The following is a 20145-nucleotide window of genomic DNA, read 5'->3' as shown; positions in this document are numbered from 1 at the left end:
GTAATTGGATTTCAGCCAATCTCTATATGCTATTCAAAAATTCCCATATAAAGTGTCTAAATACTAGCTGTAAATGAAAAGATGACTCTTCTACAAATGATCTGTCCATTTCTCCGGATTTATAAGACAAATCTTATTTGCTTCAAGTAATGGTGCTTTGATTTTGGGTATCTTCATTCTATAGTAGTTGCTAGTTACAATATGGAAATTATGCTTTCATTTAAAACTTCTCACAAAATGTATAACTTCTTACAGGGGCAGGAAAGAGAGAGAGAGAAAACTGTAATAAAAATAGAAATTAATGAAACTGGACTAAGGAATAGAGAAATGGATTATATTGGGTATAGTGGCATACGTCTGTGGTCAGCTATTGGGAGACTGAGAAAGAGGGTCAGTTGAAGCCACAATGGGAGGCAGGCAGATCTACTGCCAGCTCTACCAGGCCAGCCAGAGCTTTAAAAAACAAAACAAAAGAAAAACAATGGAACCCAAGAGTTCAAGACAAGCCTGAGCAACATAAGACCTTGTCCTAGTTCCTAAAACAAACAAAAGGTTTAAGGGGGATGGGGTGGCTAGAGCACTGGGTCATCAGTTAGAGCGCGTACTGCTCCTGTAGAGGTCTGGGTTCAGTTCCCACACACAACGGCTCACAACTGCCCATTACTATAGTTCTAGAAGATCCTACATCCTCTGAGTTCTGTGGGCACCTGTACACACATGACGTACAGACATAGTAAATAATAAATTTTTAAAAAGAGAGCAAAGTAGACTTACAGAAGAGGTGACAGCTTATAATTGGGAAAAGTTATCAGTTCAAGCAACACTAATGATAAGTGCAATGATACATACTTGTCTATATTTGAATAGAACCACTCATATATGCACCATTTATGTGCTTTGGGAAGCTTGAGTAAGTTCCGTAATCGAAAACCAATCTTCTGTGATGCTTTCTTATCTGGTGTTGACATTGTCGCTGTAAATTTCTACATTAAAATAAAAGGATAAATTATGCTTCATTAAATAAAAATGAACATTTGGAATACTGGAATGCATTTTTAAAAAGATAGAGCATATTTAAGTACTCAAAAGGATTCATTAACACACAAACCTCCTGACACAAAGGTAAAATCTCAGTCTGGCAATGTGGCTCAACAGGTAAAGACTCTTGCTGCTAAGCCTGATGACCTGAGCTCATGGGTCAGCACATGGTGGAAGGAACTGTGACTCTCACAGTTATGTATACACACACACACACACACACACACACACACACACTTTAAAAAAGTTAAAGCCTCAAGTATTATATTCTGAAAAGGAAGTGAAATACTTGCTTCCACTATATTTGAACTATAATATAATTTCAGTTTATTATTGCAGGAAAAACAGATGCAAGTGAAATATTTCTAGATTTCATGGGTCAGAAAAAACTAGTAAGAACTCCTGTGTGTTTGGGGTACAGTTCAGTGTTAGAGTGCTTGTCTGGGTTCTATCCCTACCAACAAACAAAAACAACAACAACAACAACAACAAAAGCATCAAAACACTGTTGAGAAGACCAAGAGGGGGAACATGCATGCAAATGCAAGTACACAGTAGGAGAGGCAGGCGGATCTCTGTGAGGTCGAGACCAGCCTGGTCTACAAGAGCTAGTTCCAGGACAGGCTCCAAAGCCACAGAGAAACCCTGTCTCGGAAAAAAAAAAAAAAAAAAAAAAAACAAAAAAGAAAAGAAAAAAGTACACAGTAGGGCCATATGAAGTCAGTATAAAATAACAAAATCTGTCAAAGTATAGATAAAACCTTTATTCTACAGCACTATTAGGCATGGTAGTGTGTGCCTGCAATTCTAGCACCTAGGCAGAGTCAGGTTCAATGCCAACATGGTCCACACAACCAGTGACAGGTGGTGGGCACAGTCAAACATCAGTAGAACATAAAAAAAAAAAAGTCAATCACAACACAGCACTAGGAATGCCAGAAAGGATCAGAATTAGGAAATTATTAATATAATTCCACAATTATTAGTAAAGCAAAGCAAGAGCAGTCATATGATTGTCTCCACTAATGATAAAGATGTCAGAACAATAATAATTAAAAACAAAGCAAAGTCAGGTGTGAGGTACACAAGTCAAGGTCAGATTTCTCAATATAGCGAGTTCCAGGCCAGCCATGGTTACATAGTGATACCCTGTCTAACAAAAACACACAAACTCCTGTAACTTTTTTCCAACGTTAATATTTTCATTGATTATTTGGGAATTTCACATCATGCACCCCGATTAAGCTCATTTCCCAGTCCTCCCATGTCCGTTCCCCCTTCCTTTTGCTCCCTATACCCCAAAGAAAAAGAAGAAATGGGGGGGGGAGGAAAGAAAAGAACTAGTTAATTTTGTGTTGTCCATATACTCACTAGAGCATGGTCAAACTTCCAATGACCAGTCCCCCTAAGGAAGCTGACTCCTCCTGCACCCCCGTCGAAAGCCATCAACTGAGCCGAGCTACGCTTCAGCTTCTCTATTACAATTTGTTTGTTTGTTTGTTTGTTTGGTTTGAGACAGGGTTTTTGTGTGTGTGTGTGTGTGTGTGTGTGTGTGTGTGTGTGTAGCCCTTGCTGTCTTGGAACTTACTGACCTTGAACTCAAAGAGTTCGGCCTGCCTCTGCCTCCTAAGTGTGGCTAATTATCTATTTCTATAAACACATTTAAAGTTCTGTTTTGAATTGTTTCTGAGACAGGGTCTTGCTATGTGGTCCTGGCTGGCCTAGAATCTGTGTATAGATCAGACTGGCCCTGATCTTAAGTCAATCGTTCTGCCTGTGCCTCCCAATATAGTAGGCATGCAATATGTAAAGTTGTTAATTTTCTTAACTTTTAAAATTATACTTCCTTACTTATCATGTATGGAAAGGGCACATACGTAGAGTTCAGAAGTCACCTTGAGGGAGTTTGCTCCACTACATCTGTCCTAAGGATTGAACTCAGGGAGTCAGGCTTGGCAGCAGGTACCTTACCTGCTCAACCATCTCACCGGCTCCAACATGTAAAGTTTTAAAAGTATATTTTAAAAGGATAATCAAACTGTCTCCCTAACTGGATGAGAAAAGTAGAATAGTGAATTAAGGTCAAATAGATTTTTCATTATAAACTTTTGTATGTGTGTGTGTACGGGGGGGGGGGGGGAGTGTTTCAATATAACTAAGGCTAGCCTAAAACTTGCTATGTAGATGAGGTTAGTCTTGAGCCCACAGAGATCTACTTGCCTCTCCTCTCTGGGTGCTAAGATTAAAGATATGAGCCACTACACTACTGTAAACTCTTTATTTAAAAAAAAAAGTGAGCTGGGCGGTGGTGACACAAGCCTTTAATCCCAGGCAGAGGCACGTGGATCTCTGTGAGTTCAAGGCCAGCCTGGTCTACAAGAGCTAGTTTCAGGACAGGCACCAAAAGCTACAGAGAAACCCTGTCTCAAACAATAAAAAAAAAAAAAAGGAAAAAAAAGAAAAAACTGTTGTATCCAAAGACTAGATGCAAAAATAGTAAAGAATTTGCAGCCGGGCAGTGGTGGCGCAGGCCTTTAATCCCAGCACTCGGGAGGCAGAGACAGGTGGATCTCTGTGGGTTCGAGACCAGCCTGGTCTACAAGAGCTAGTTTCAGGGCAGGCTCTAAAACTACAGCAAAGCCCTGTCTCAAAAACCAAAACCAAACCAAAACAAACAAATAAAAAAGAATTCTCTTGGGGCTGGAGAGATGACTCAGTGGTTAAGAGCACTGCCTGCTCTTCCAAAGGTCCTGAGTTCAATTCCCAGCAACCATATGGTGACTCACAACCATCTGTAATAAGATCTGGTGCCCTCTTCTGGCCTGCAGGCATACACTCAGGCAGAATACTGTGTACATAATAAATAAATAAGTCCAAAAAAAGAAAAAGAAAAAAGAAAGAATTTGCAAATATTCTTCATCCAGCTTTCTGTGATAAGCTCATCTTAGGTAACCAAGATGTATTTGTCAAAATCAATACATTGCTAGTACTCAGACTTTGGATTTCACAAGTTTCCTTTTCTGTTCTAGAATTTGAGATGAAACACTTTTTATCTTTTTTAACTTTTTTTTTTAAGAGACAGGGAGGGGCTGGAGAGATGGCTCAGCGGTTAAGAGAATTGCCTGTTCTTCCAAAGGTCCTGAGTTCAATTCCCAGCAACCACATGGTGGCTCATAGCCATCTGTAATGAGGTCTGGTGCCCTCTTCTGGCCTTCAGGCATACATGCAGAAAGAATATTGTATACATAATAAATAAATAAATATTTAAAAAAAAGAGAGAGACAGGGAGAAAATAATCTACCTCTAAAGCCTTACCTGGTCTTGAACCTTCCTACTTTGGCCTCCCTAGTATTGGAATTACAAACATATAAAACCATACTAACCTTAGAAAATTAATTTTTTAATGTAAAAACAAAATTATTTTCAAGGAAATTTATTTATTTGTATTGTGCACATGCATACAATGCATATGTCCATGTGGGCATGTGTGCAACATGTTCATGGAAATCAGAGGACAATTATCAGCAAGTCAGTCTTCTCCTTTCACTGTGGGACCTGGGATTGAACGCAGGTCACAAGTTTCTGTGACAGGCACATTTCCTGCTAAGCCATCCATCTCACTACTCTAAGAATACTCTAACCATAAAAACTGCTACGCTGGGCAGTGGTGGTGCACGCCTTTAATCCCAGCATTTGTAAGGCAGAGGCTGGCAGATCACTGTGAGTTTGCAGACAACCTAATTTACAAGAGCTAGATCCAGGACAGGCTCGATAGCTAGAGCGAAATCCTGTCTCAAAAAGCACAAAAATAAAAAATGAAATAAAAACCCTGCTGTTAATAGGAAAAGATCTTTACTAACCTCACATCAGACAGAGGTCTGATCTCTAAAATATCAGCAAAGAACTCAAGAAATCGGACACCAAAAGATCACATAATCCAATAAAAAATGAAGTACAGACCTAAACAGAGAACTCTCAACAAAGGAATCTAAAATGGCTGAAAGACACTTAAGGAAATGTTCAACATCCTTAGTCATCAGAGAAATGCAAATCAAAACAACTCTGAGATTCCATCTTACATCTGAAAGAATGGCCAAAATCAAAAACACTGATGACAACTTATGTTGGAGAAGTTGTGGGGAGAAGGGAACACTCCTGCATTGCTGGTGGGAATGCAAACTGGTACAACCCCTTTGGAAGTCAGTGTGGTGATTTCTCAGGAAATTAGGAAACAACCTTCCTCAAGACCCAGTAATACCACTTTTGGGTGTATATCCAAAGGATGCTCAATCGTGCCACAAGGACATGTGTTCAACTATGTTCACAGCAGCTTTGTTTGTCATAGCCAGAATCTGGAAACAACCCCTTGACCGAAGAATGGATAAGGAGAATGTGGTACATTTACACAATGGAGTACTTACTACACAGCAGAAAAAAATAATGACATCTTGAATTTTGCAGGAAAATGGATCGAGCTAGAAAACATTATTTTGAGTGAGGTAACCCAGACACAGAAAGACAATTATCACATGTACTCACGCATAGGTGGTTTTTAAACATAAAGCAAAGAAAGCCAGCCTGCAAACCACAATCCCAGAGACCTTAGACAACAATGAGGACACTAAGAGAGACTTACATAGATCTAATCTACACGAGAAGTAGAAAGTATAAAGAGACAAGACCTCTTGAGTAAATTGGGAGCATAGGGACCTTGGAAGAGGGTTGAAGGGTGGAGGGGAGAGGCAGGGAGGGGAGCAGAGAAAAATGTAGAGCTCAATAAATATCAACAACAACAACAACAAAAAAACCCTGCTGTTGTGGGATATTTGATCACACTGTGTGAAAGGCACTTTCTGGTTGGTTTAATAAAGAGCTGAAAGGCCAATAGCTAGGCAGGAGAGAATAGGTGGGACTTCTGTGGGAGAAAGGGGAACTGGCTGCACGAGAGGGAATCTAGCTGCACGAGATGCCCAAGACAGGAGAAACTCAGGCATACTGAATGGGTGAATGGGAGGGGTTAAAAAGCCCCAAGGCAGAATGCAGAGTAACAGAAACAGATTATAAGAGCTAGTTGGAAACAAGCCTAAACTAAAGGCTAAGCTTTCATAATTAATAATAAGTCTCCATGTCATTATTGGGGAGCTGGCAGTCCCACAAAGCAAAGTCCATTACAAACTGTTATTTCTTTCTTGGAAAAAAAATAAATATATATAACTCGGGCTGGAGAGGTGGCTCAGCAGTTAAGAGCCCTGGCTGTTCTTCCAGAGTTCAATTCCCAGCAACCACATGGTGGCACACAACCATCTATAGTGGGATCTGATGCTCTCTTCTACCATAAAGGTGTACATGCAGATAGAGCACTCATACACAATAAATAAATAAATCTAAAAAAAAATCTCTGCAGATGGGAGAAAATATATCCAGACTGTTAGTAGAAATATAAATTTCTACAAATCTTTCATACAGATTAGATAGCATGTTCCAATGTCTTCCCTCGCCCGAAGATGGGGTTTCTCTGTATAACAACCCAGGCTGGCCTGGAACTCACTTTGTAGACCAGGCTGATCTTGAACTCACAGAGATCTCCCTGCCTCTGCCTCCCAAGTGCTAGGATTAAAAGCATACACCACCACCCAGCTTGCATTTTACTTTTAATGAATTCATGCTTTATTTGCTTAGCAGGTACTTATGTCTATGGAACATGATATTTCATCATTATAATCATCATAAAGAAGTTGGTCATGGTGGTACTCTCTTGTAATCCCAGTACTGGGAGTCTGAAGCAAGGAAGATTGAGTCTGAGGCCAGCCTAGGCTAAATGCTGAGTTTTAAACACTGTATTGAAAAATCTTGTTTTATAACACTTTATAAAATAATGAGAGAAAAACAGGAGATATATCAGAAGTTATAAAGCTGGTCTGAGAAAAACCACATTAATTGCTAAAGGCTACATTTTCTTAGCTAAGTTTCATTCCTTTATTACATGTCCATTGTGACTTTAACTTTGTAAAATTATTTTGTTTACTTTCTGAGTGTGTGTGCATGTGCCACATTATGCATATGCTAGCCAGAGGACAACCTGCAGATATCAGTTCTCCTCTTCCACCATGTGAGCTCTGGTGACGGAAATCACGTTATTTGGCTTCATGGCAAGAGTCTTTACCCTTAGCAACTCACCAGCCAAAACTTTTTTAAAGTGTCAAAAAATAAAATAGGATAAATAAAATATTTAAAATAAGATAACTCAAGTGGAAGAGTACTTGCCTAGCGTATGAGACACCCTAGGTTTAATCCACAACCCCCCCCCCCAAATAATACATAAAAAATACGAAAAGGAAACCCTATTTCATTCTTCTCTTCTCGAAAGTCTTCATCATATTTCTCTTGATAGAGTTAAACATTTTCCTCTCACTTATTTTGGTGCAAAACTCAAAACTAAATCCATATTATCAAGTCTATTTTACTTACTACCCATTACCTTCATACTTATAGAATCACAAATGGCTTCCTATCTAGTTTAAGTAAATCAATAAGACACTGATTTTTCTTGGTTAGTAAAATCAATTGCTGAGCAGCAATACTGACTTAAAGGATGCTCTTCAAAGTGTAACAGGATAAATATGACCTTTATCACAGTGCACAATTACGCACATCCTTTAAGCGCAGCAAACTTCACTACAACATACCTGTGGGATCATTGCAACTCGCTGGTTTCTTTTAGGTGACTTTGTGTTTATTTGTCTGTCATCTTCATCAGAAAAGAGTCGACTTCTTTTTGAATTTCTGAAAGGCTATGATAGAATTTTAGTTTAAAGAATGTTTCTTGTTTGTGTTCCAAATGCAAATTGAATCTAGAAAACACAGCTAACTCTACATTATCAGTAGTATAGGAATGAGTATGAGTAACAAATAAATGAGTAACACCAAGTACACAAAGTCAAAATAAACATCTTAAATTAGCAAAGTATTTAAATATATATTTCTACAATGATTTGAAACCTAAAACTAGAGCCCACATCTCTGTAGCACACTGGTAACCTTGCATGGTGAAGACAGGAAAATATGTTCTGGAATTCCAACTCAAATTATGTTGGTTAATATTAAGTGGCTATTACATGATGTCTGTTGCAGAGGGCTAAGTTGAACAAGGACATTAAATCACTTGAGAAGAGTATGCCTAAATGGCTTTAGTATTACACTAGATCTGATGTCAAAAGTTTATCAAATTTCTAACTCTAAGTAAAAATCCATGATACATATGAGATAACTGATAACTATCTTTAGAACTAAAAACTCTGTAAGAATCAAAAGTATATAATACTATCCTAGCACTCGGGAGCCAGGGGCAGAGGCAGGCAGATCTCTGTGAGTTAGAGGACAATCTGGTCTACATAGTGAGTTCCAGGTCAGTCAGAGCCTCATAATGAGACTGTCTGTAAAAAATATATAATAATAAAATAATAATAATAATAAAATTTTTAAGTGTGTATGTATATTACAAATGCTTAATGGTGGCTAGATAATCTGGTTACCAATCACTTACCTAAATAAAATCAAGTACTGCTTAATGACAAGTTAAAATAAAAATACTTATAGCTGTGCGGGGAGAACCTTGCAGAAATATTTTTGTGTTACATGAACTCATACACCGCAACCATACAGTTCAATGCAAATTCCTCTAGCTTACAGGAAAGCTCTCCTTACCATTTCCACAGCAGGGCCCGCACTCCTGCCTTTCCAAACAGGAGTTTTCTGTAAAGAACTGTACTTTTCATTCCATGTGTTAGATAAACTTCCTTCTGTAATGAATAATTAATACTGATAAAATTTAAGGTTAGCTCAAAGGATTTTATAACACGAACATTATCCTTTAGTAACAGTGGTAAATATATGGGGGGTGGGGGTAACAACACTGGTTGCTCTTCCAAAGGACCCAGGTTCAATTCCTAGCACCCACATGACAGCTCACAACTATCTATAACTCTGGTTCCAGGGAATTTGGTGCCCTCACACAGACCTACATGTAAGCAAAACACCAAGGCACATAAAACAAAAACATGAATAATTAAATATATGATATATTAATGAGAAAAATTACAATGTGACTGTAATAATTTTAGTTTACTAGAAACAAAAGAACCATCTCAGGCCAGAGAGATGGCTTAGGGGAAAGGTATTTGCAGAGATACCTAGTGATCCGAGTGTGAGTTCGAGCCCTACAATCCACAGTGGACGGACACAACTGACTCCTGAAGCTGTCCCCGACCTCCACTGAACACTCTGGAGCACACATGCACACTCATACAATCCATTTCTAAGAATCTTATATTGGATGTGCATCGTGTTTTCCCTGCCTGTATTTCTGTGCACCACATGAATTCCAGGCACCTGCAGAAGCCAAAGAAGGCAATCAGATCCTCAGATCTGGAATTACTGTTGGGTGCCAAGCTGTCTCGTAGGTGCTGGGAATTGAGTTGAGGTCGCTGGGAAGAATAGTCAGTGCTTCTGACCACTGAGCTATCTCTCCAGCCCCACAATATGGTAAAACAATGCATCTTAAAAGTATTGCATTTTTGTTTTTGTTTTAAATAATTCTTTTACTCTGTTAAGAATAATTTCATAGGGCTGGAGAGCTGGCTCAGAGGTTAAGAGCACTGGCTGTTCTTCCAGAGGTCCTGAGTTCAATTCCCAGCAACCACATGGTGGCTCACAACCATCTGTACTGAGATCTGGCGCCCTCCTCTGGCGTGCGGGCATACATGGAGGCAGAATGTTGTATACATAATAAATAAATAAATATTAAAAAAAAGAATAATTTCATATTTTTTGTAAATTATTACCAAAAGTAGGACAATGAAAAATAAAGAATTAAAAAATTCCTAATTCTGTTTGTTTTTGTTTTGAAACGTGTTCTCACTTTACTTCCCAGGGTGGCCTGGAATGCACTGTGGAGCAAGGCTGTCCTTGAACCTGGCGTGCTCTGTGCTTCCCAAGTACTGAGACTACAGCTTAGGCTACACACCTAGAAGAATTTTCTAAGTGATTTTTGCTTTCAATATGTGAAACACGACATAGAAAAATTAATATAGCATGATATGGTGGTGTAGCATATTCCTATGCCCCAAACTGACTTAGTCACAGCAATCCTCCTGCCTTAACCTCCAAAATAGCTGGGAATAAAGGCATGAGTTACCATGTTCAGTTGTTTTTCTTAATTCAAAGAAATGTCTTTAGAATCGGGCAAAGAATCAGAAAAAGTCCTAACAATTAAATGATCAGATATATTGAAATAAAGGAGAATGAGTTTGATTTTTGTAAAGAATCATGTTTAAATGCAGACATATATTTAAGTATAGATACAATAAAACTTATTTTTGCACAATTGCTTACCAGCACTCTCTAATTTTTTTTCCCTAAGAAATATGTTAGTTGGAGCAGGTGTGATGGTGTTCTATAATCCTAGCACTAGGAAGCCTGAGGCAGAAAGATTAGTAAAGGCCAGCCTCGGCTACATAAAGATCTTGAGGCCAACCTAGGCTATGAGATCCTGTTTCAAAAGACAAAATAACTAAGAGGCCCACTATTGTGGCGCATTTTTGTAATCTTAGTACTTGAGAGGCAGGCACAAGATTAGCCAAGTTTGAGGTTAGTCTGATCTACATACTGAGCTCCAGGTCAGTAAGGGCTATATATAGGGAGACCCTGTCTCAAAAAACCAACCGACCAAAATAAATAAAAATAAAACCACAAAAATGTAAGTTAGATGTAGGCTGAGGCAGGAAGTCCTTGAGGTCCAGGCTGCTACCACTACCTCCTCCCTTTGCAGAAAAATCTCTTTAAAAAAAAAAAAAAAAAAAAAAAAAAAAAAAAAAAAAGAGAGAGAGAGAGAGAGAGAGAGAGAGAGAGAGAGAACATGCACTAGGAAGGAATAAAGGTTCTGGGTTTTGGGGGGATTTTTTTGGTTTTGTTGTTGTTGTTTTTTTTTTTTTGTTTGTTTGTTTTTTCACCACAGGGTTTCTCTGTAGCTTTGGAGCCTGTCCTGGAACTAGTTCTTGTAGACCAGGCTGATCTTGAATTCACAGAGATCCGCCAGCCTCTGCCTCCTGAGTGCTGGGATTAAAGGCGTGCGCCACCACCACCCGGCAATCAAGAGATTCTTTAAGTGAGGCATGGTGACTTTAAAAAGGAGGCAGAGATGGGTGGATCTCTGTGAGTTCTAGCCAACCTGGTCAACATATGAGTGTCAAGCTATCTCAAAAAACAAAAACAAAAAAAAGATATTCTTTAAGCAATACTTTTAGGAAATTTTTTTTTAATTACTATCAAATAAAGAGAAACTATCTAAAAGCAAGTGAATTTAAAATTATCAGCCAAGAGTCAATACTTGAATCAATACAAGGAGTCACATATAACAACAGAAGGAAAAGAAAAATATAGTCAAATTGCTATAGATTTCTAGAAAAGCATAATTCTTACCTTTTAAACTGACAAGGGCTTTTGCTGAGGAGCCTGAAATTAAAAATAAAACAAATCAGCTGGGTTTGGTGGTGTATGCCTTTAAAAGTGGGTCTCTGAGTTTCAGGCCAGCCAAGGCTACAAAGTGAGAGACCTTGTCTCAAAAATAAAACAAGCAAACTAAATCAAATCAATAATTATTTTCCAATCAAAGTTAAAGGAAAAGAACTTGGTTTAGGCATAAGAGCGGTCCATTCGGTTTGAGCAACACTGAGCTCGACACGATGGTTAGATATGCAGAGTGCAGAACTGCACGGGGGCTCTGTCTGCAGTCCAGCACGTGAAAGGACTGTCCTGGGTTCAAGACAAGCCTGGGCTCCACGGTGCGCTCCAGGACAGCCCAGCCCTGTCTAGAAAACGAAAGGAATGAGTAGCCTGGCACGCAAGGTAAGAGACTCGGCCGGCCTGTGGAAATTTTGACAGCAGCTGGAAATCATTCTAAGAGAGGAAAATGTACAAAAAGAAGAAAAAATGGTAAGGACAGAAGTAGTTTTGCAACCTCATTCAAAAGCGCTCTAGCACTGGAGGAAAAGAGAAAGAACATTCACATTATTGGAACAGAGAAAAAAAAGAAAACAAGCATGAAGCAGAGGGTCATAGTCAAACAAGTCTCTTGAAAGTCTAGAATGCGGATATGTGCAACACTTAGAGATCTATACAGGAAAATGGGATTCTGAACACCCAAAGAGGACTAGCATAATGTAGAGGGAGTCACTAGATACGATTATAATAGAATAACCAGCTCCTCCTACACACAGAATCTATTATTAATAAAGCTCCTTAGGAGATCTGTGACAGGTAACCTACTGTGAGAAACACAGAGCTACAGGATCTGTTAACAGTGAAGGCAGGATCGATGAGTGGTAGAGGTGGGAGATTCAATAGGGAAGAGAGTTTTTTGAAGTTGAATGTTCAAAGGCATTAATCATGGGTAAGGGAGTAGGGGGAGAAAGTCATAAAATTATGCTAAAAGGACTAAGGACACAGCTGGGTTGAGTACTTGCCTATTATGTTCAATCTCTACTAACACAAAATAAATAAAAATTCTACTAGGAAGCTTCAAACAAAATGCAACCAAGAAACAGTAAGGTGGACAGAACATAAAGTCACCAAAATACCAAGGAAAAAAACTGTTCATTCCAGGAAAACATAGGTATATACTACGTGCTGCTAAGTGGTAGCTCCTCCTCAGGCAGTAGAAGCACCACAGCAAGGAAATAAGTCAAAGTCCCTGCCTGCCTGAGCTTCTGCTGCAGTTAGAGGGACAAACAGGTACAAGCCAGGTGAAGATGAGCTGTGGAAAAAGTGAGCAGATGACAGAGAGGAGTGTGGGAGGACAAACTATCTTATGGATTAGCTTCTCTGTAAGGGTCGTTTGAACAGGGCTCTGAGAAAGAGGTCTAAGTCACAAAGGCACGGTTGCTATCCCACAAAGGTGGGCATCAGACCTTGAGTATTCTCTTACTGCCTTTAACTCCCTTCACCTTGTTCTACGAGGCAGTGTAGCAACAACAGCAGAGATGGCTGTGCAGCTAAGAGTCTGCACTACTTTTGCAGAGGAAGCAAGTTCAGGTCCCACATCTGTGTTGGGCAGCTCTTACATCTGAGACTCCAGCCAGGCGGTGGTGGTGCATGCCTTTCTTTAATCCGAGCACTCAGGAGGCAGAGGCAGGCTGATCTCTGTGAGTTCGAGGCCAACCTGGTCTACAGAGCCAGTTCCAGGGCAGCCAGCCAGGGCTACACAGAGAAACTGTTTAAAATGAGAGCATAAGCTCCAGAACATTGAGGCTGGCTCCTGTTTAGATCTTGGCTCTGTCACTTCCCTGCTATGTTATTTTCTGAAAAGTGTCTCAACTCACTATGCTGTTGCTTCTACATGTGTAAAACAGTAAACATGCAAATATAAGCAAAAGTGCTTAGGACAATGTATACAACACATAGCTAATTCAGATGGACTCACATTATATTAACTGCCCAAATTACCCATCAGTTTAAAAGCATGAATTTTACAGGCAGGTGAAGTTGGTTAAGTAAGAATCTTGCCTTAGCCAGTTTCATTTATACAACAGTCCACCAGTATGTACTAATGCTTGCCATGAGCAGGCTGAGAGCTGAGGCCCCCACCAAGAGCCTCCACTCTCAGAGTTTGTATTCTAGTAGAAAGAGACAGACAACAAATAACTACATAAAACAGTAATTATACTTCATGACAGTTAATAAAAAGAACTTAAACTGGAGTTAGAGAAACTTTCCAGAGAGATAACATCTGAAAAGAACTAGCCATAAAATCAGGAAGAACCACCCCTACCCCCACCCCAAAAACCAGGTCACAACAGGGAGGCCAAGCAAAAGAGAAAAAAAGCCCTGAGAAACTAGTTTAGACTGAATATCTGATGGAGAAAATGGCCATTGTGCTTGGAGTGGGAAGAGCTAAACAGAAATGTGAAAGCAGGGCTGTGCTTTGAGGTGGGACTGTAAGTGTATTCCTAGTTATTTCTCAATTCCTGTGACAGAAGAATCTGACTAAATGACTTAAAACTGGGGAGATTTAGTTTGCTCAGGTTCCAGAGGGTTTGTTGACTTCATCATGACATAGAGGGCATGGAAAAGCAGAGAGCTGATGTGATGGCCAGGACGAAGAGAGAAGGGAAGACAGGAAGATGTCAGGGTAACACATAACTACCAAGGCAGGCCCCCCTAACCTACTTTCTCTAAATAGGTACCACCTCCTACCTTTCACCACCTACAATAATGCTATCGTATGACTCCACCAAGGGATGAATCCATTTATTAGGTCAATGGCTCATGATCTAATTGTTTTTGGGGATATGCTCATGAATACACAGGTGTGCTTTACTGATCTCCTAGGTATTTCTCAGTCCAATCAAGCTATCAAAATCAACCATCACAGCAGGAGTGAGGAAAAGCATTAAGTGGCTCAGCTCTGGTGGCTGCTGACCAAACAATCACACCAACGAATGCGTGAGACAGCCCCTGAGAAGTTACATGGTGGGAGGGAAATACTTCTATAAGAATACTTCTATAAGAATACTTGTCACAGAGGACAAAAAAATAAGCACAAAAATCTTGAGAGCACTTTCTGCTCTTCCAGAGGAATGGAGTTTGGTTCCTAGCAACCATGCTGGGTGGCCCACAAATGCTTTTAACTCCACTTCCAGGGGCATCCAATGCCTCTGGCTTCTACATGTACCCATACATATATCCACATGCAGACACACATACATACATAATAAAAATAACAAAAATACATTTAAAAATCTCAACATGGTACTTTAAAGAATAAGCAGAAGTTAACTGGGAGTGAAGGGAGGGGAGAGCAGTCCAGAAAACAGCACACGCAAAGACGTAGAGAAAAGGGAGCTTGGCAGCACAGCGAATGAAAAGAGCCCAGTTAACTCAGAGATAGACTGAGGAGAGGTACAAAATAAATGGGGAAGTGGAAGCAGCCAGGAAGCATGGGGTCTTAGAGCTAGCCACTACAAGGTTTTAAACAAGAGGACAGCTGGGAATGACTGGCACACACCTGCAAACCTAGCAACCAGGAAGCAGAAGGTCAAGATCAGTTTGATCTACAATTGAGTCAGGCCAGCCAGAGATGATATATATGGAGACCCTGCCTCAGGTTTAAAACACAAGGTAATGGCAGGAAGACATTTCTGCTGTGAAAGGATCCCTCTGACCTGCATATGTGGGGAGGGAGTGGGTTACTGAGATGGTGACAACCTGGGCTAGGTGATGGTAAAAAGTAAGACTTGAAACACATACAATACAGAAGAGAAATGCTCCAAGACTTAGTAAATGCTCAAATAGGGGAAGTGAGAAGAAAGTGCCAAAGGTAACTAGGTTTCTGCTCAGTCACAGGAATACACAATGTAACCATTCATTAAGACAGGAGCTACTGGAAGCACTTACTGGCTAGGGTGGAATTTCTGAGATAAATTTTGAATCTACTAAGATATACAACAACTCTCTGCAGCATCTAAGAGGAGATGTGAAATAGCAGGAGTTCAAGAATAGAGGCTTCGAGCAAAGAAAGAATCTGCCCACATATAAAAATCATGGTGTAGCTAGCTGGGTGGTGGTGGCACAGGCCTTTAATACCAGCGCTCGGGAGGCAGAGGCAGATGGATCTCTGTGAATTCAAGGCCAGCCTGGTCTACAGAGTGAACTCTAGGACAGGTTCCAAAGCTACACAGAGAAACCCTGTCTCAAAAAACAAAAATAATTAATAATAATAATAATAAATCATGTACTTATATCAACTGAAATAAAGATCAAATGAGCAGAAAGCAACAATAAATATATGGGGGGGCTTTTTTTTTTTTTTACACCAGTCACAGTAAGTATTCAGAAAATGATAGTTTTTTTTTTTAAATGTTTTAATGGTTTATTTAACTTTACTTTATGTACATTGGTGTGAAGGTGTCAGATCCCCTACAATTGGATCTTTAGACAGTTGTGAGCTGCCATGTGGGTGCTGGGAATTGAACCCGGGTCCTCTGGAAGAGCAGTCAGCGCTCTTAACCACTGAGCCATCTCTCCAGCCCGAAAATGATAGTTTTTATTACTGGTGTTACGGGGCTATTAACTAATATAAACTACATAGTTCCCTAACTTAACTGGGTTTAAGAAAAACAAAAATCTTTGTGTTTTTCATATCAAATTGAAATTACTTTCACTTTTCAAGATCATGCTCTATTTTAATTACTATTATTCTACAGTCAGTTCCATCTTAGCCAAGTCTTTAAGTCTGTTTGTGTCATTGTGTAACATATCAAATATGCAATTCCTGCTTTTTTTAAATTATTTTATAAATAATACTAATCAAAATTTCCACTTCCCCCTTCTCACTTCCCTCCCCACTCCCCCCCACACACTCCCTCCTTCCCCCTCCAGTCCTGAAAGAGAGCAAGGTACCCTGTCCTGTGGGAAGTCCAAAGCCCTCCCCCCCCCCACACACACATCCAGGCTTAGGAAAGTATGCATCCAAATAGAATAGGATCCCAAAAAGCAATTCCTGCTTTTGACAAAGCTGTAGATTAGCTAAAGACACACACACACACCTCCCCCAATCAAAGTACCAGAGACATTACATGATAATATAAACAATTAGGTTATGCATATTTTAACAGTGTAGCTGATATCTGAACCTCAAATATAAACCTCAAAGAGCAACAGTAAGAAAAATCTTTTTCCTGAAGGTGTGCTCACAGACATACATACCTAGAGGTGTGCTTTACTGATCTCCTAGGTATTTCTCAGTCCAGTCAAGCTACCAAAATCAGCCATCACAGCAGGAGTGAGGAAAAGCATTAGGTGGCTCAGCTCTCGTGGGTGCTGACCAAACAATCACACCAACGAATGTGTGACCGCCAGTGAGACAGCCCCTGGGAAGTTACAAGGTGGTATGGAAACATACTCAGAGAGGATAAAAAAAAATCTTACATTACAGCCTTAGGCTGGCCTCAAACTTGGAGCTATCCATTTGTCTCAGCAGAAGTGTGAAACTGACAACCATGTCCCTGTGCTGGGACTTGGAAGACTTTCTTCAGACAGCAGGTGACATTCCGTTCATTAGGCTTATCTTCATTGCAAGCATCCTAAGTCACAATATTCTCCAGACAGAAACAATAAAACCCATAGCTGGTCTACAGACATGCCCTGCCAATACAGCAATCGCAAACTATTTAATGTCAAGATTAAATAAAAATAAAAGCCAGCACCTCAACCATTCCAGCCACATGTGAGGTGTTCCATAGCGACATGAGACCAGTGGTTACGCTTTCTACTGAACACCAGAAAAGGGAACATTCCATCACTGAGAAAGTTCTTTTGAGACGGGTTTTCTCTGTCCTGACTTCCTACTGGGGAACTCCAAATGGTTAAAAACAAAATACAGTCGTTCTAAATACTGACTGCTCATTTTGTTTCATTTGTTTGTTTTTCCGAGAAGGGTTTTTCCTATGTGGCCTGGCCGTCCTGGAACTAGTTCTGAAAATCAGGCTGGCATCGAAATGGGAGATCCACCTGCCTCTGCCTCCCAAGTGCTGGGATCAAAGGTGTGCGCCACCACGCCCGCCAGTCTTTTGTTGTATACTCTGCTACGTACCACGCAGTGCGTGTTGACTCCAGCCCATTTTGTAATGACATATCTGTCTTTTTAATAGTTTGTGCAATATGAAAATAACAAAACTGTTCCCCTGCCCTTAAGTCACAGAACTGGTGCTTTTACTAGCTGTGGACAGGTGAGCATCCTGCTTTGGAGGTTGAGTAAGGAAGCTTAAGTGAGGCAATGCACGGGAGTGGGTGTCAGGCCGGGTAACAAACATGTATGTCGCGGTGCTCACATCCTTGGGTGACACCCCATATCCTTAAGACACATCCCCTAAGAAGGAAGTCTGGGAATGGAGCTACCTCAACACTGTAGCCAAGCCGGATCGGCTCCGGAAAGGTCCACGGCCACCTGTAGTCCCAAGGGAAGGGGCCAGCCCGGTGTGACACGGAAGGAAACACTTCCAGGATGGACACGGGGATGGGGGGTTGGGGGCTGCGATCTCCGGTGCCTGCAGAAGCAAGAGCTGTCACCGGAGCAGATCGGAGGCCCGGGAGTGAAGAGGGGCTGTGTCCGAGGTGCCCAGCCCGAGCCCTCCCGGCCCCCGACCGGCGAGTTACATAACCGGGCGGGCAGGGAGGACGGCGCCCGCAACTGGGGGCCGCTCTTCGCCCACCTCAGCCAGGGTCGCAGTCGCTCCGGGAGAGCGGCCGCCGACTCCGTCAGGACAGGCTGGACTCCCGGGCTTTCGGTTTCCGGCGCTGGCGCTCGCACCAACCCCAGAAACAGACTCACAGACACCATAACAAAGGCGGCGACGCGGCGGCAGCGCCTGAGTAGGAAGAGCGGGGACCGCGGTGGGCTGGCGGCCATCCCACCTGCCCGGCCACCGGACTCGGCCGGTGCGACCTCGGGACAGACAACCGGCGGGAAGGAGGGCTGCTCCGAGACGCTACTTACTCTCGTCAGGCAACTGGTCGAGCTCCGCCATCTTGAACGAGCCGCGCCGCTTTTTCAAAGGCTGCCCGCCCCGGTGCATTGTGGGGCGGAGACTGTCTGCGAGGGAGGTTCGAATGAGGAGCTCGCGGCCCGCGGCGCCTGCTCCCGCCAGGCCGTCCGGCTCCGCCCGAGCCTGCCCGGAGGGGGCCTCCGGGGCTGCGCCTCCACTCGGGACCGGGCTGGAAGGAGGGCAGGGGAGGCCGCGCTGAGAGGCCCGGTAGGGGCCGAGCGCGGGGGGCGCGGCGCCAGCCCCGATGCACCCGCCCGCCCGCGCCACCCCCCTCGCCTGCCTGCGCTCGCTCCCGGCGCGCGGCCCGCGCTGCGGCTGCGGGAACTGCAGGCTGTTTCCTGAGGGGAGCGGGAGGGAGGCCCGGGCGGGTGGCGCGGCGGACCAGTCCGGGGTTCCTGGTCGCTTTGCACGGAGGGGGCTGTGCCCGAAGTAACGTGTGCTCGGCTCCCCAGACCGCGTTTCTCCGGCGCCTCGGTCCGTCCCTGCCCCCCCACCCCCAAGTGCCCAGGCCGCGGCGGCCGCGTCGCCTGCAGGTCACAGATGCGGGGTCCCGAGCGGCCCTGGCCGGAACCTGAGCTGCGAGCGGCCGGGATGAGACCTTGAGAGGTCACCAAGTTGGTGTAGGCCGACAGCTAGCGAACTGTCCTGCGTTCTTTCTCTCCTGCCTTCCATCCCAGGCGGGCAGTGAGCTGGGAGCTTCGCAGTGACTAAGGATGCTCGGGGAAGATTCAAGGAACACTCACCAAATGTAATGAAACTGGATGAGAATCCCTCCCATACCGAAAGAAGCCCGGGGGAAGATGTCACGGTTCCCGGCTGTAACACTTTACAGTATTAAACCACGGTTGCTTTTCAACTGTTCCTTTTACAAGCGTGGTCGATCTCCCGGGTCTTTTCTGCAAGACTTTTATGAGGAGGGGGTGGTCGGAGAATCCAGCAGTTAAGCAGTGGAAAGAAAAAAAACGGGTGAATGGGTGAATTCCAAGAGCTAAAAAGTTAAAAAATGGCGCAGTGAGGCGAGAACAGATCTAGACGGGCCTGCCAGGGCTAAGTTGGACATGGAAAGAGCAATAAATGGAGTTTTAAGTAGTAGGAATGACAGGTTTTCATTTCTGTTCTAGAACAAAAATGTGAGACACAGATTGGAGAAAGACAGGATGAGAATCTGGGAGAATCGGTAGAGAGAACAACTTCTGGGGTCAGGAAAAGGGCAGCAGGTGCCTGCTCTACTGGCTGTGGAAGTTGGGCTGCTCTTTGTATCATCCCAGGCAAGTAAATTCTTGTGGTTTAACTTTCAGCTGTAAAATGCAGGACAAAACAATGAGTCAAAGGACCTTAAAACGGGGCGTCACCCAGAGATTAGGTTAGCTGCTCCTGCCACCCCTTAAGGTAGTACCAACCACCGAATGGGGTGGAGGGTGGAGCAGTGGAATCCTGCCTCTCAAGAGGTAAGGAAAGAAGGCTTAGGAAGAGGAAGCATCCTTGGTGACAACAGCTTTAAGCCTAGGGT

The 20145-nt window shown here is 42.5% G+C and overlaps 1 protein-coding gene across 1 annotated transcript in view; it reads right to left on the bottom strand.

The window, feature by feature from the left end:
- The window catches only part of Lin9 (lin-9 DREAM MuvB core complex component), a 48118-nt gene extending 29329 nt beyond the window's left edge, over positions 1–18789 (bottom strand). The window contains exons 1-5 of the mRNA XM_041635515.1: positions 18587–18789; positions 11515–11547; positions 8743–8837; positions 7725–7829; positions 850–983 (exon numbers count right to left, since the gene is read on the bottom strand). Of these exons, the coding sequence (XP_041491449.1) occupies positions 850–983; positions 7725–7829; positions 8743–8837; positions 11515–11547; positions 18587–18665 (446 nt within the window). The 5' untranslated portion in view covers positions 18666–18789. The remainder of the gene's footprint in view (positions 1–849; positions 984–7724; positions 7830–8742; positions 8838–11514; positions 11548–18586) is intronic.
- Positions 18790–20145: the final 1356 nt, after the last annotated feature.

Source organism: Microtus oregoni, unplaced genomic scaffold, assembly GCF_018167655.1.
Source record: "Microtus oregoni isolate MIOR12 unplaced genomic scaffold, Mior012 000047F_ref0000412, whole genome shotgun sequence".
NCBI classification, from domain to species: domain Eukaryota; kingdom Metazoa; phylum Chordata; class Mammalia; order Rodentia; family Cricetidae; genus Microtus; species Microtus oregoni.
This window is presented reverse-complemented; position numbering and strand designations above follow the sequence as displayed.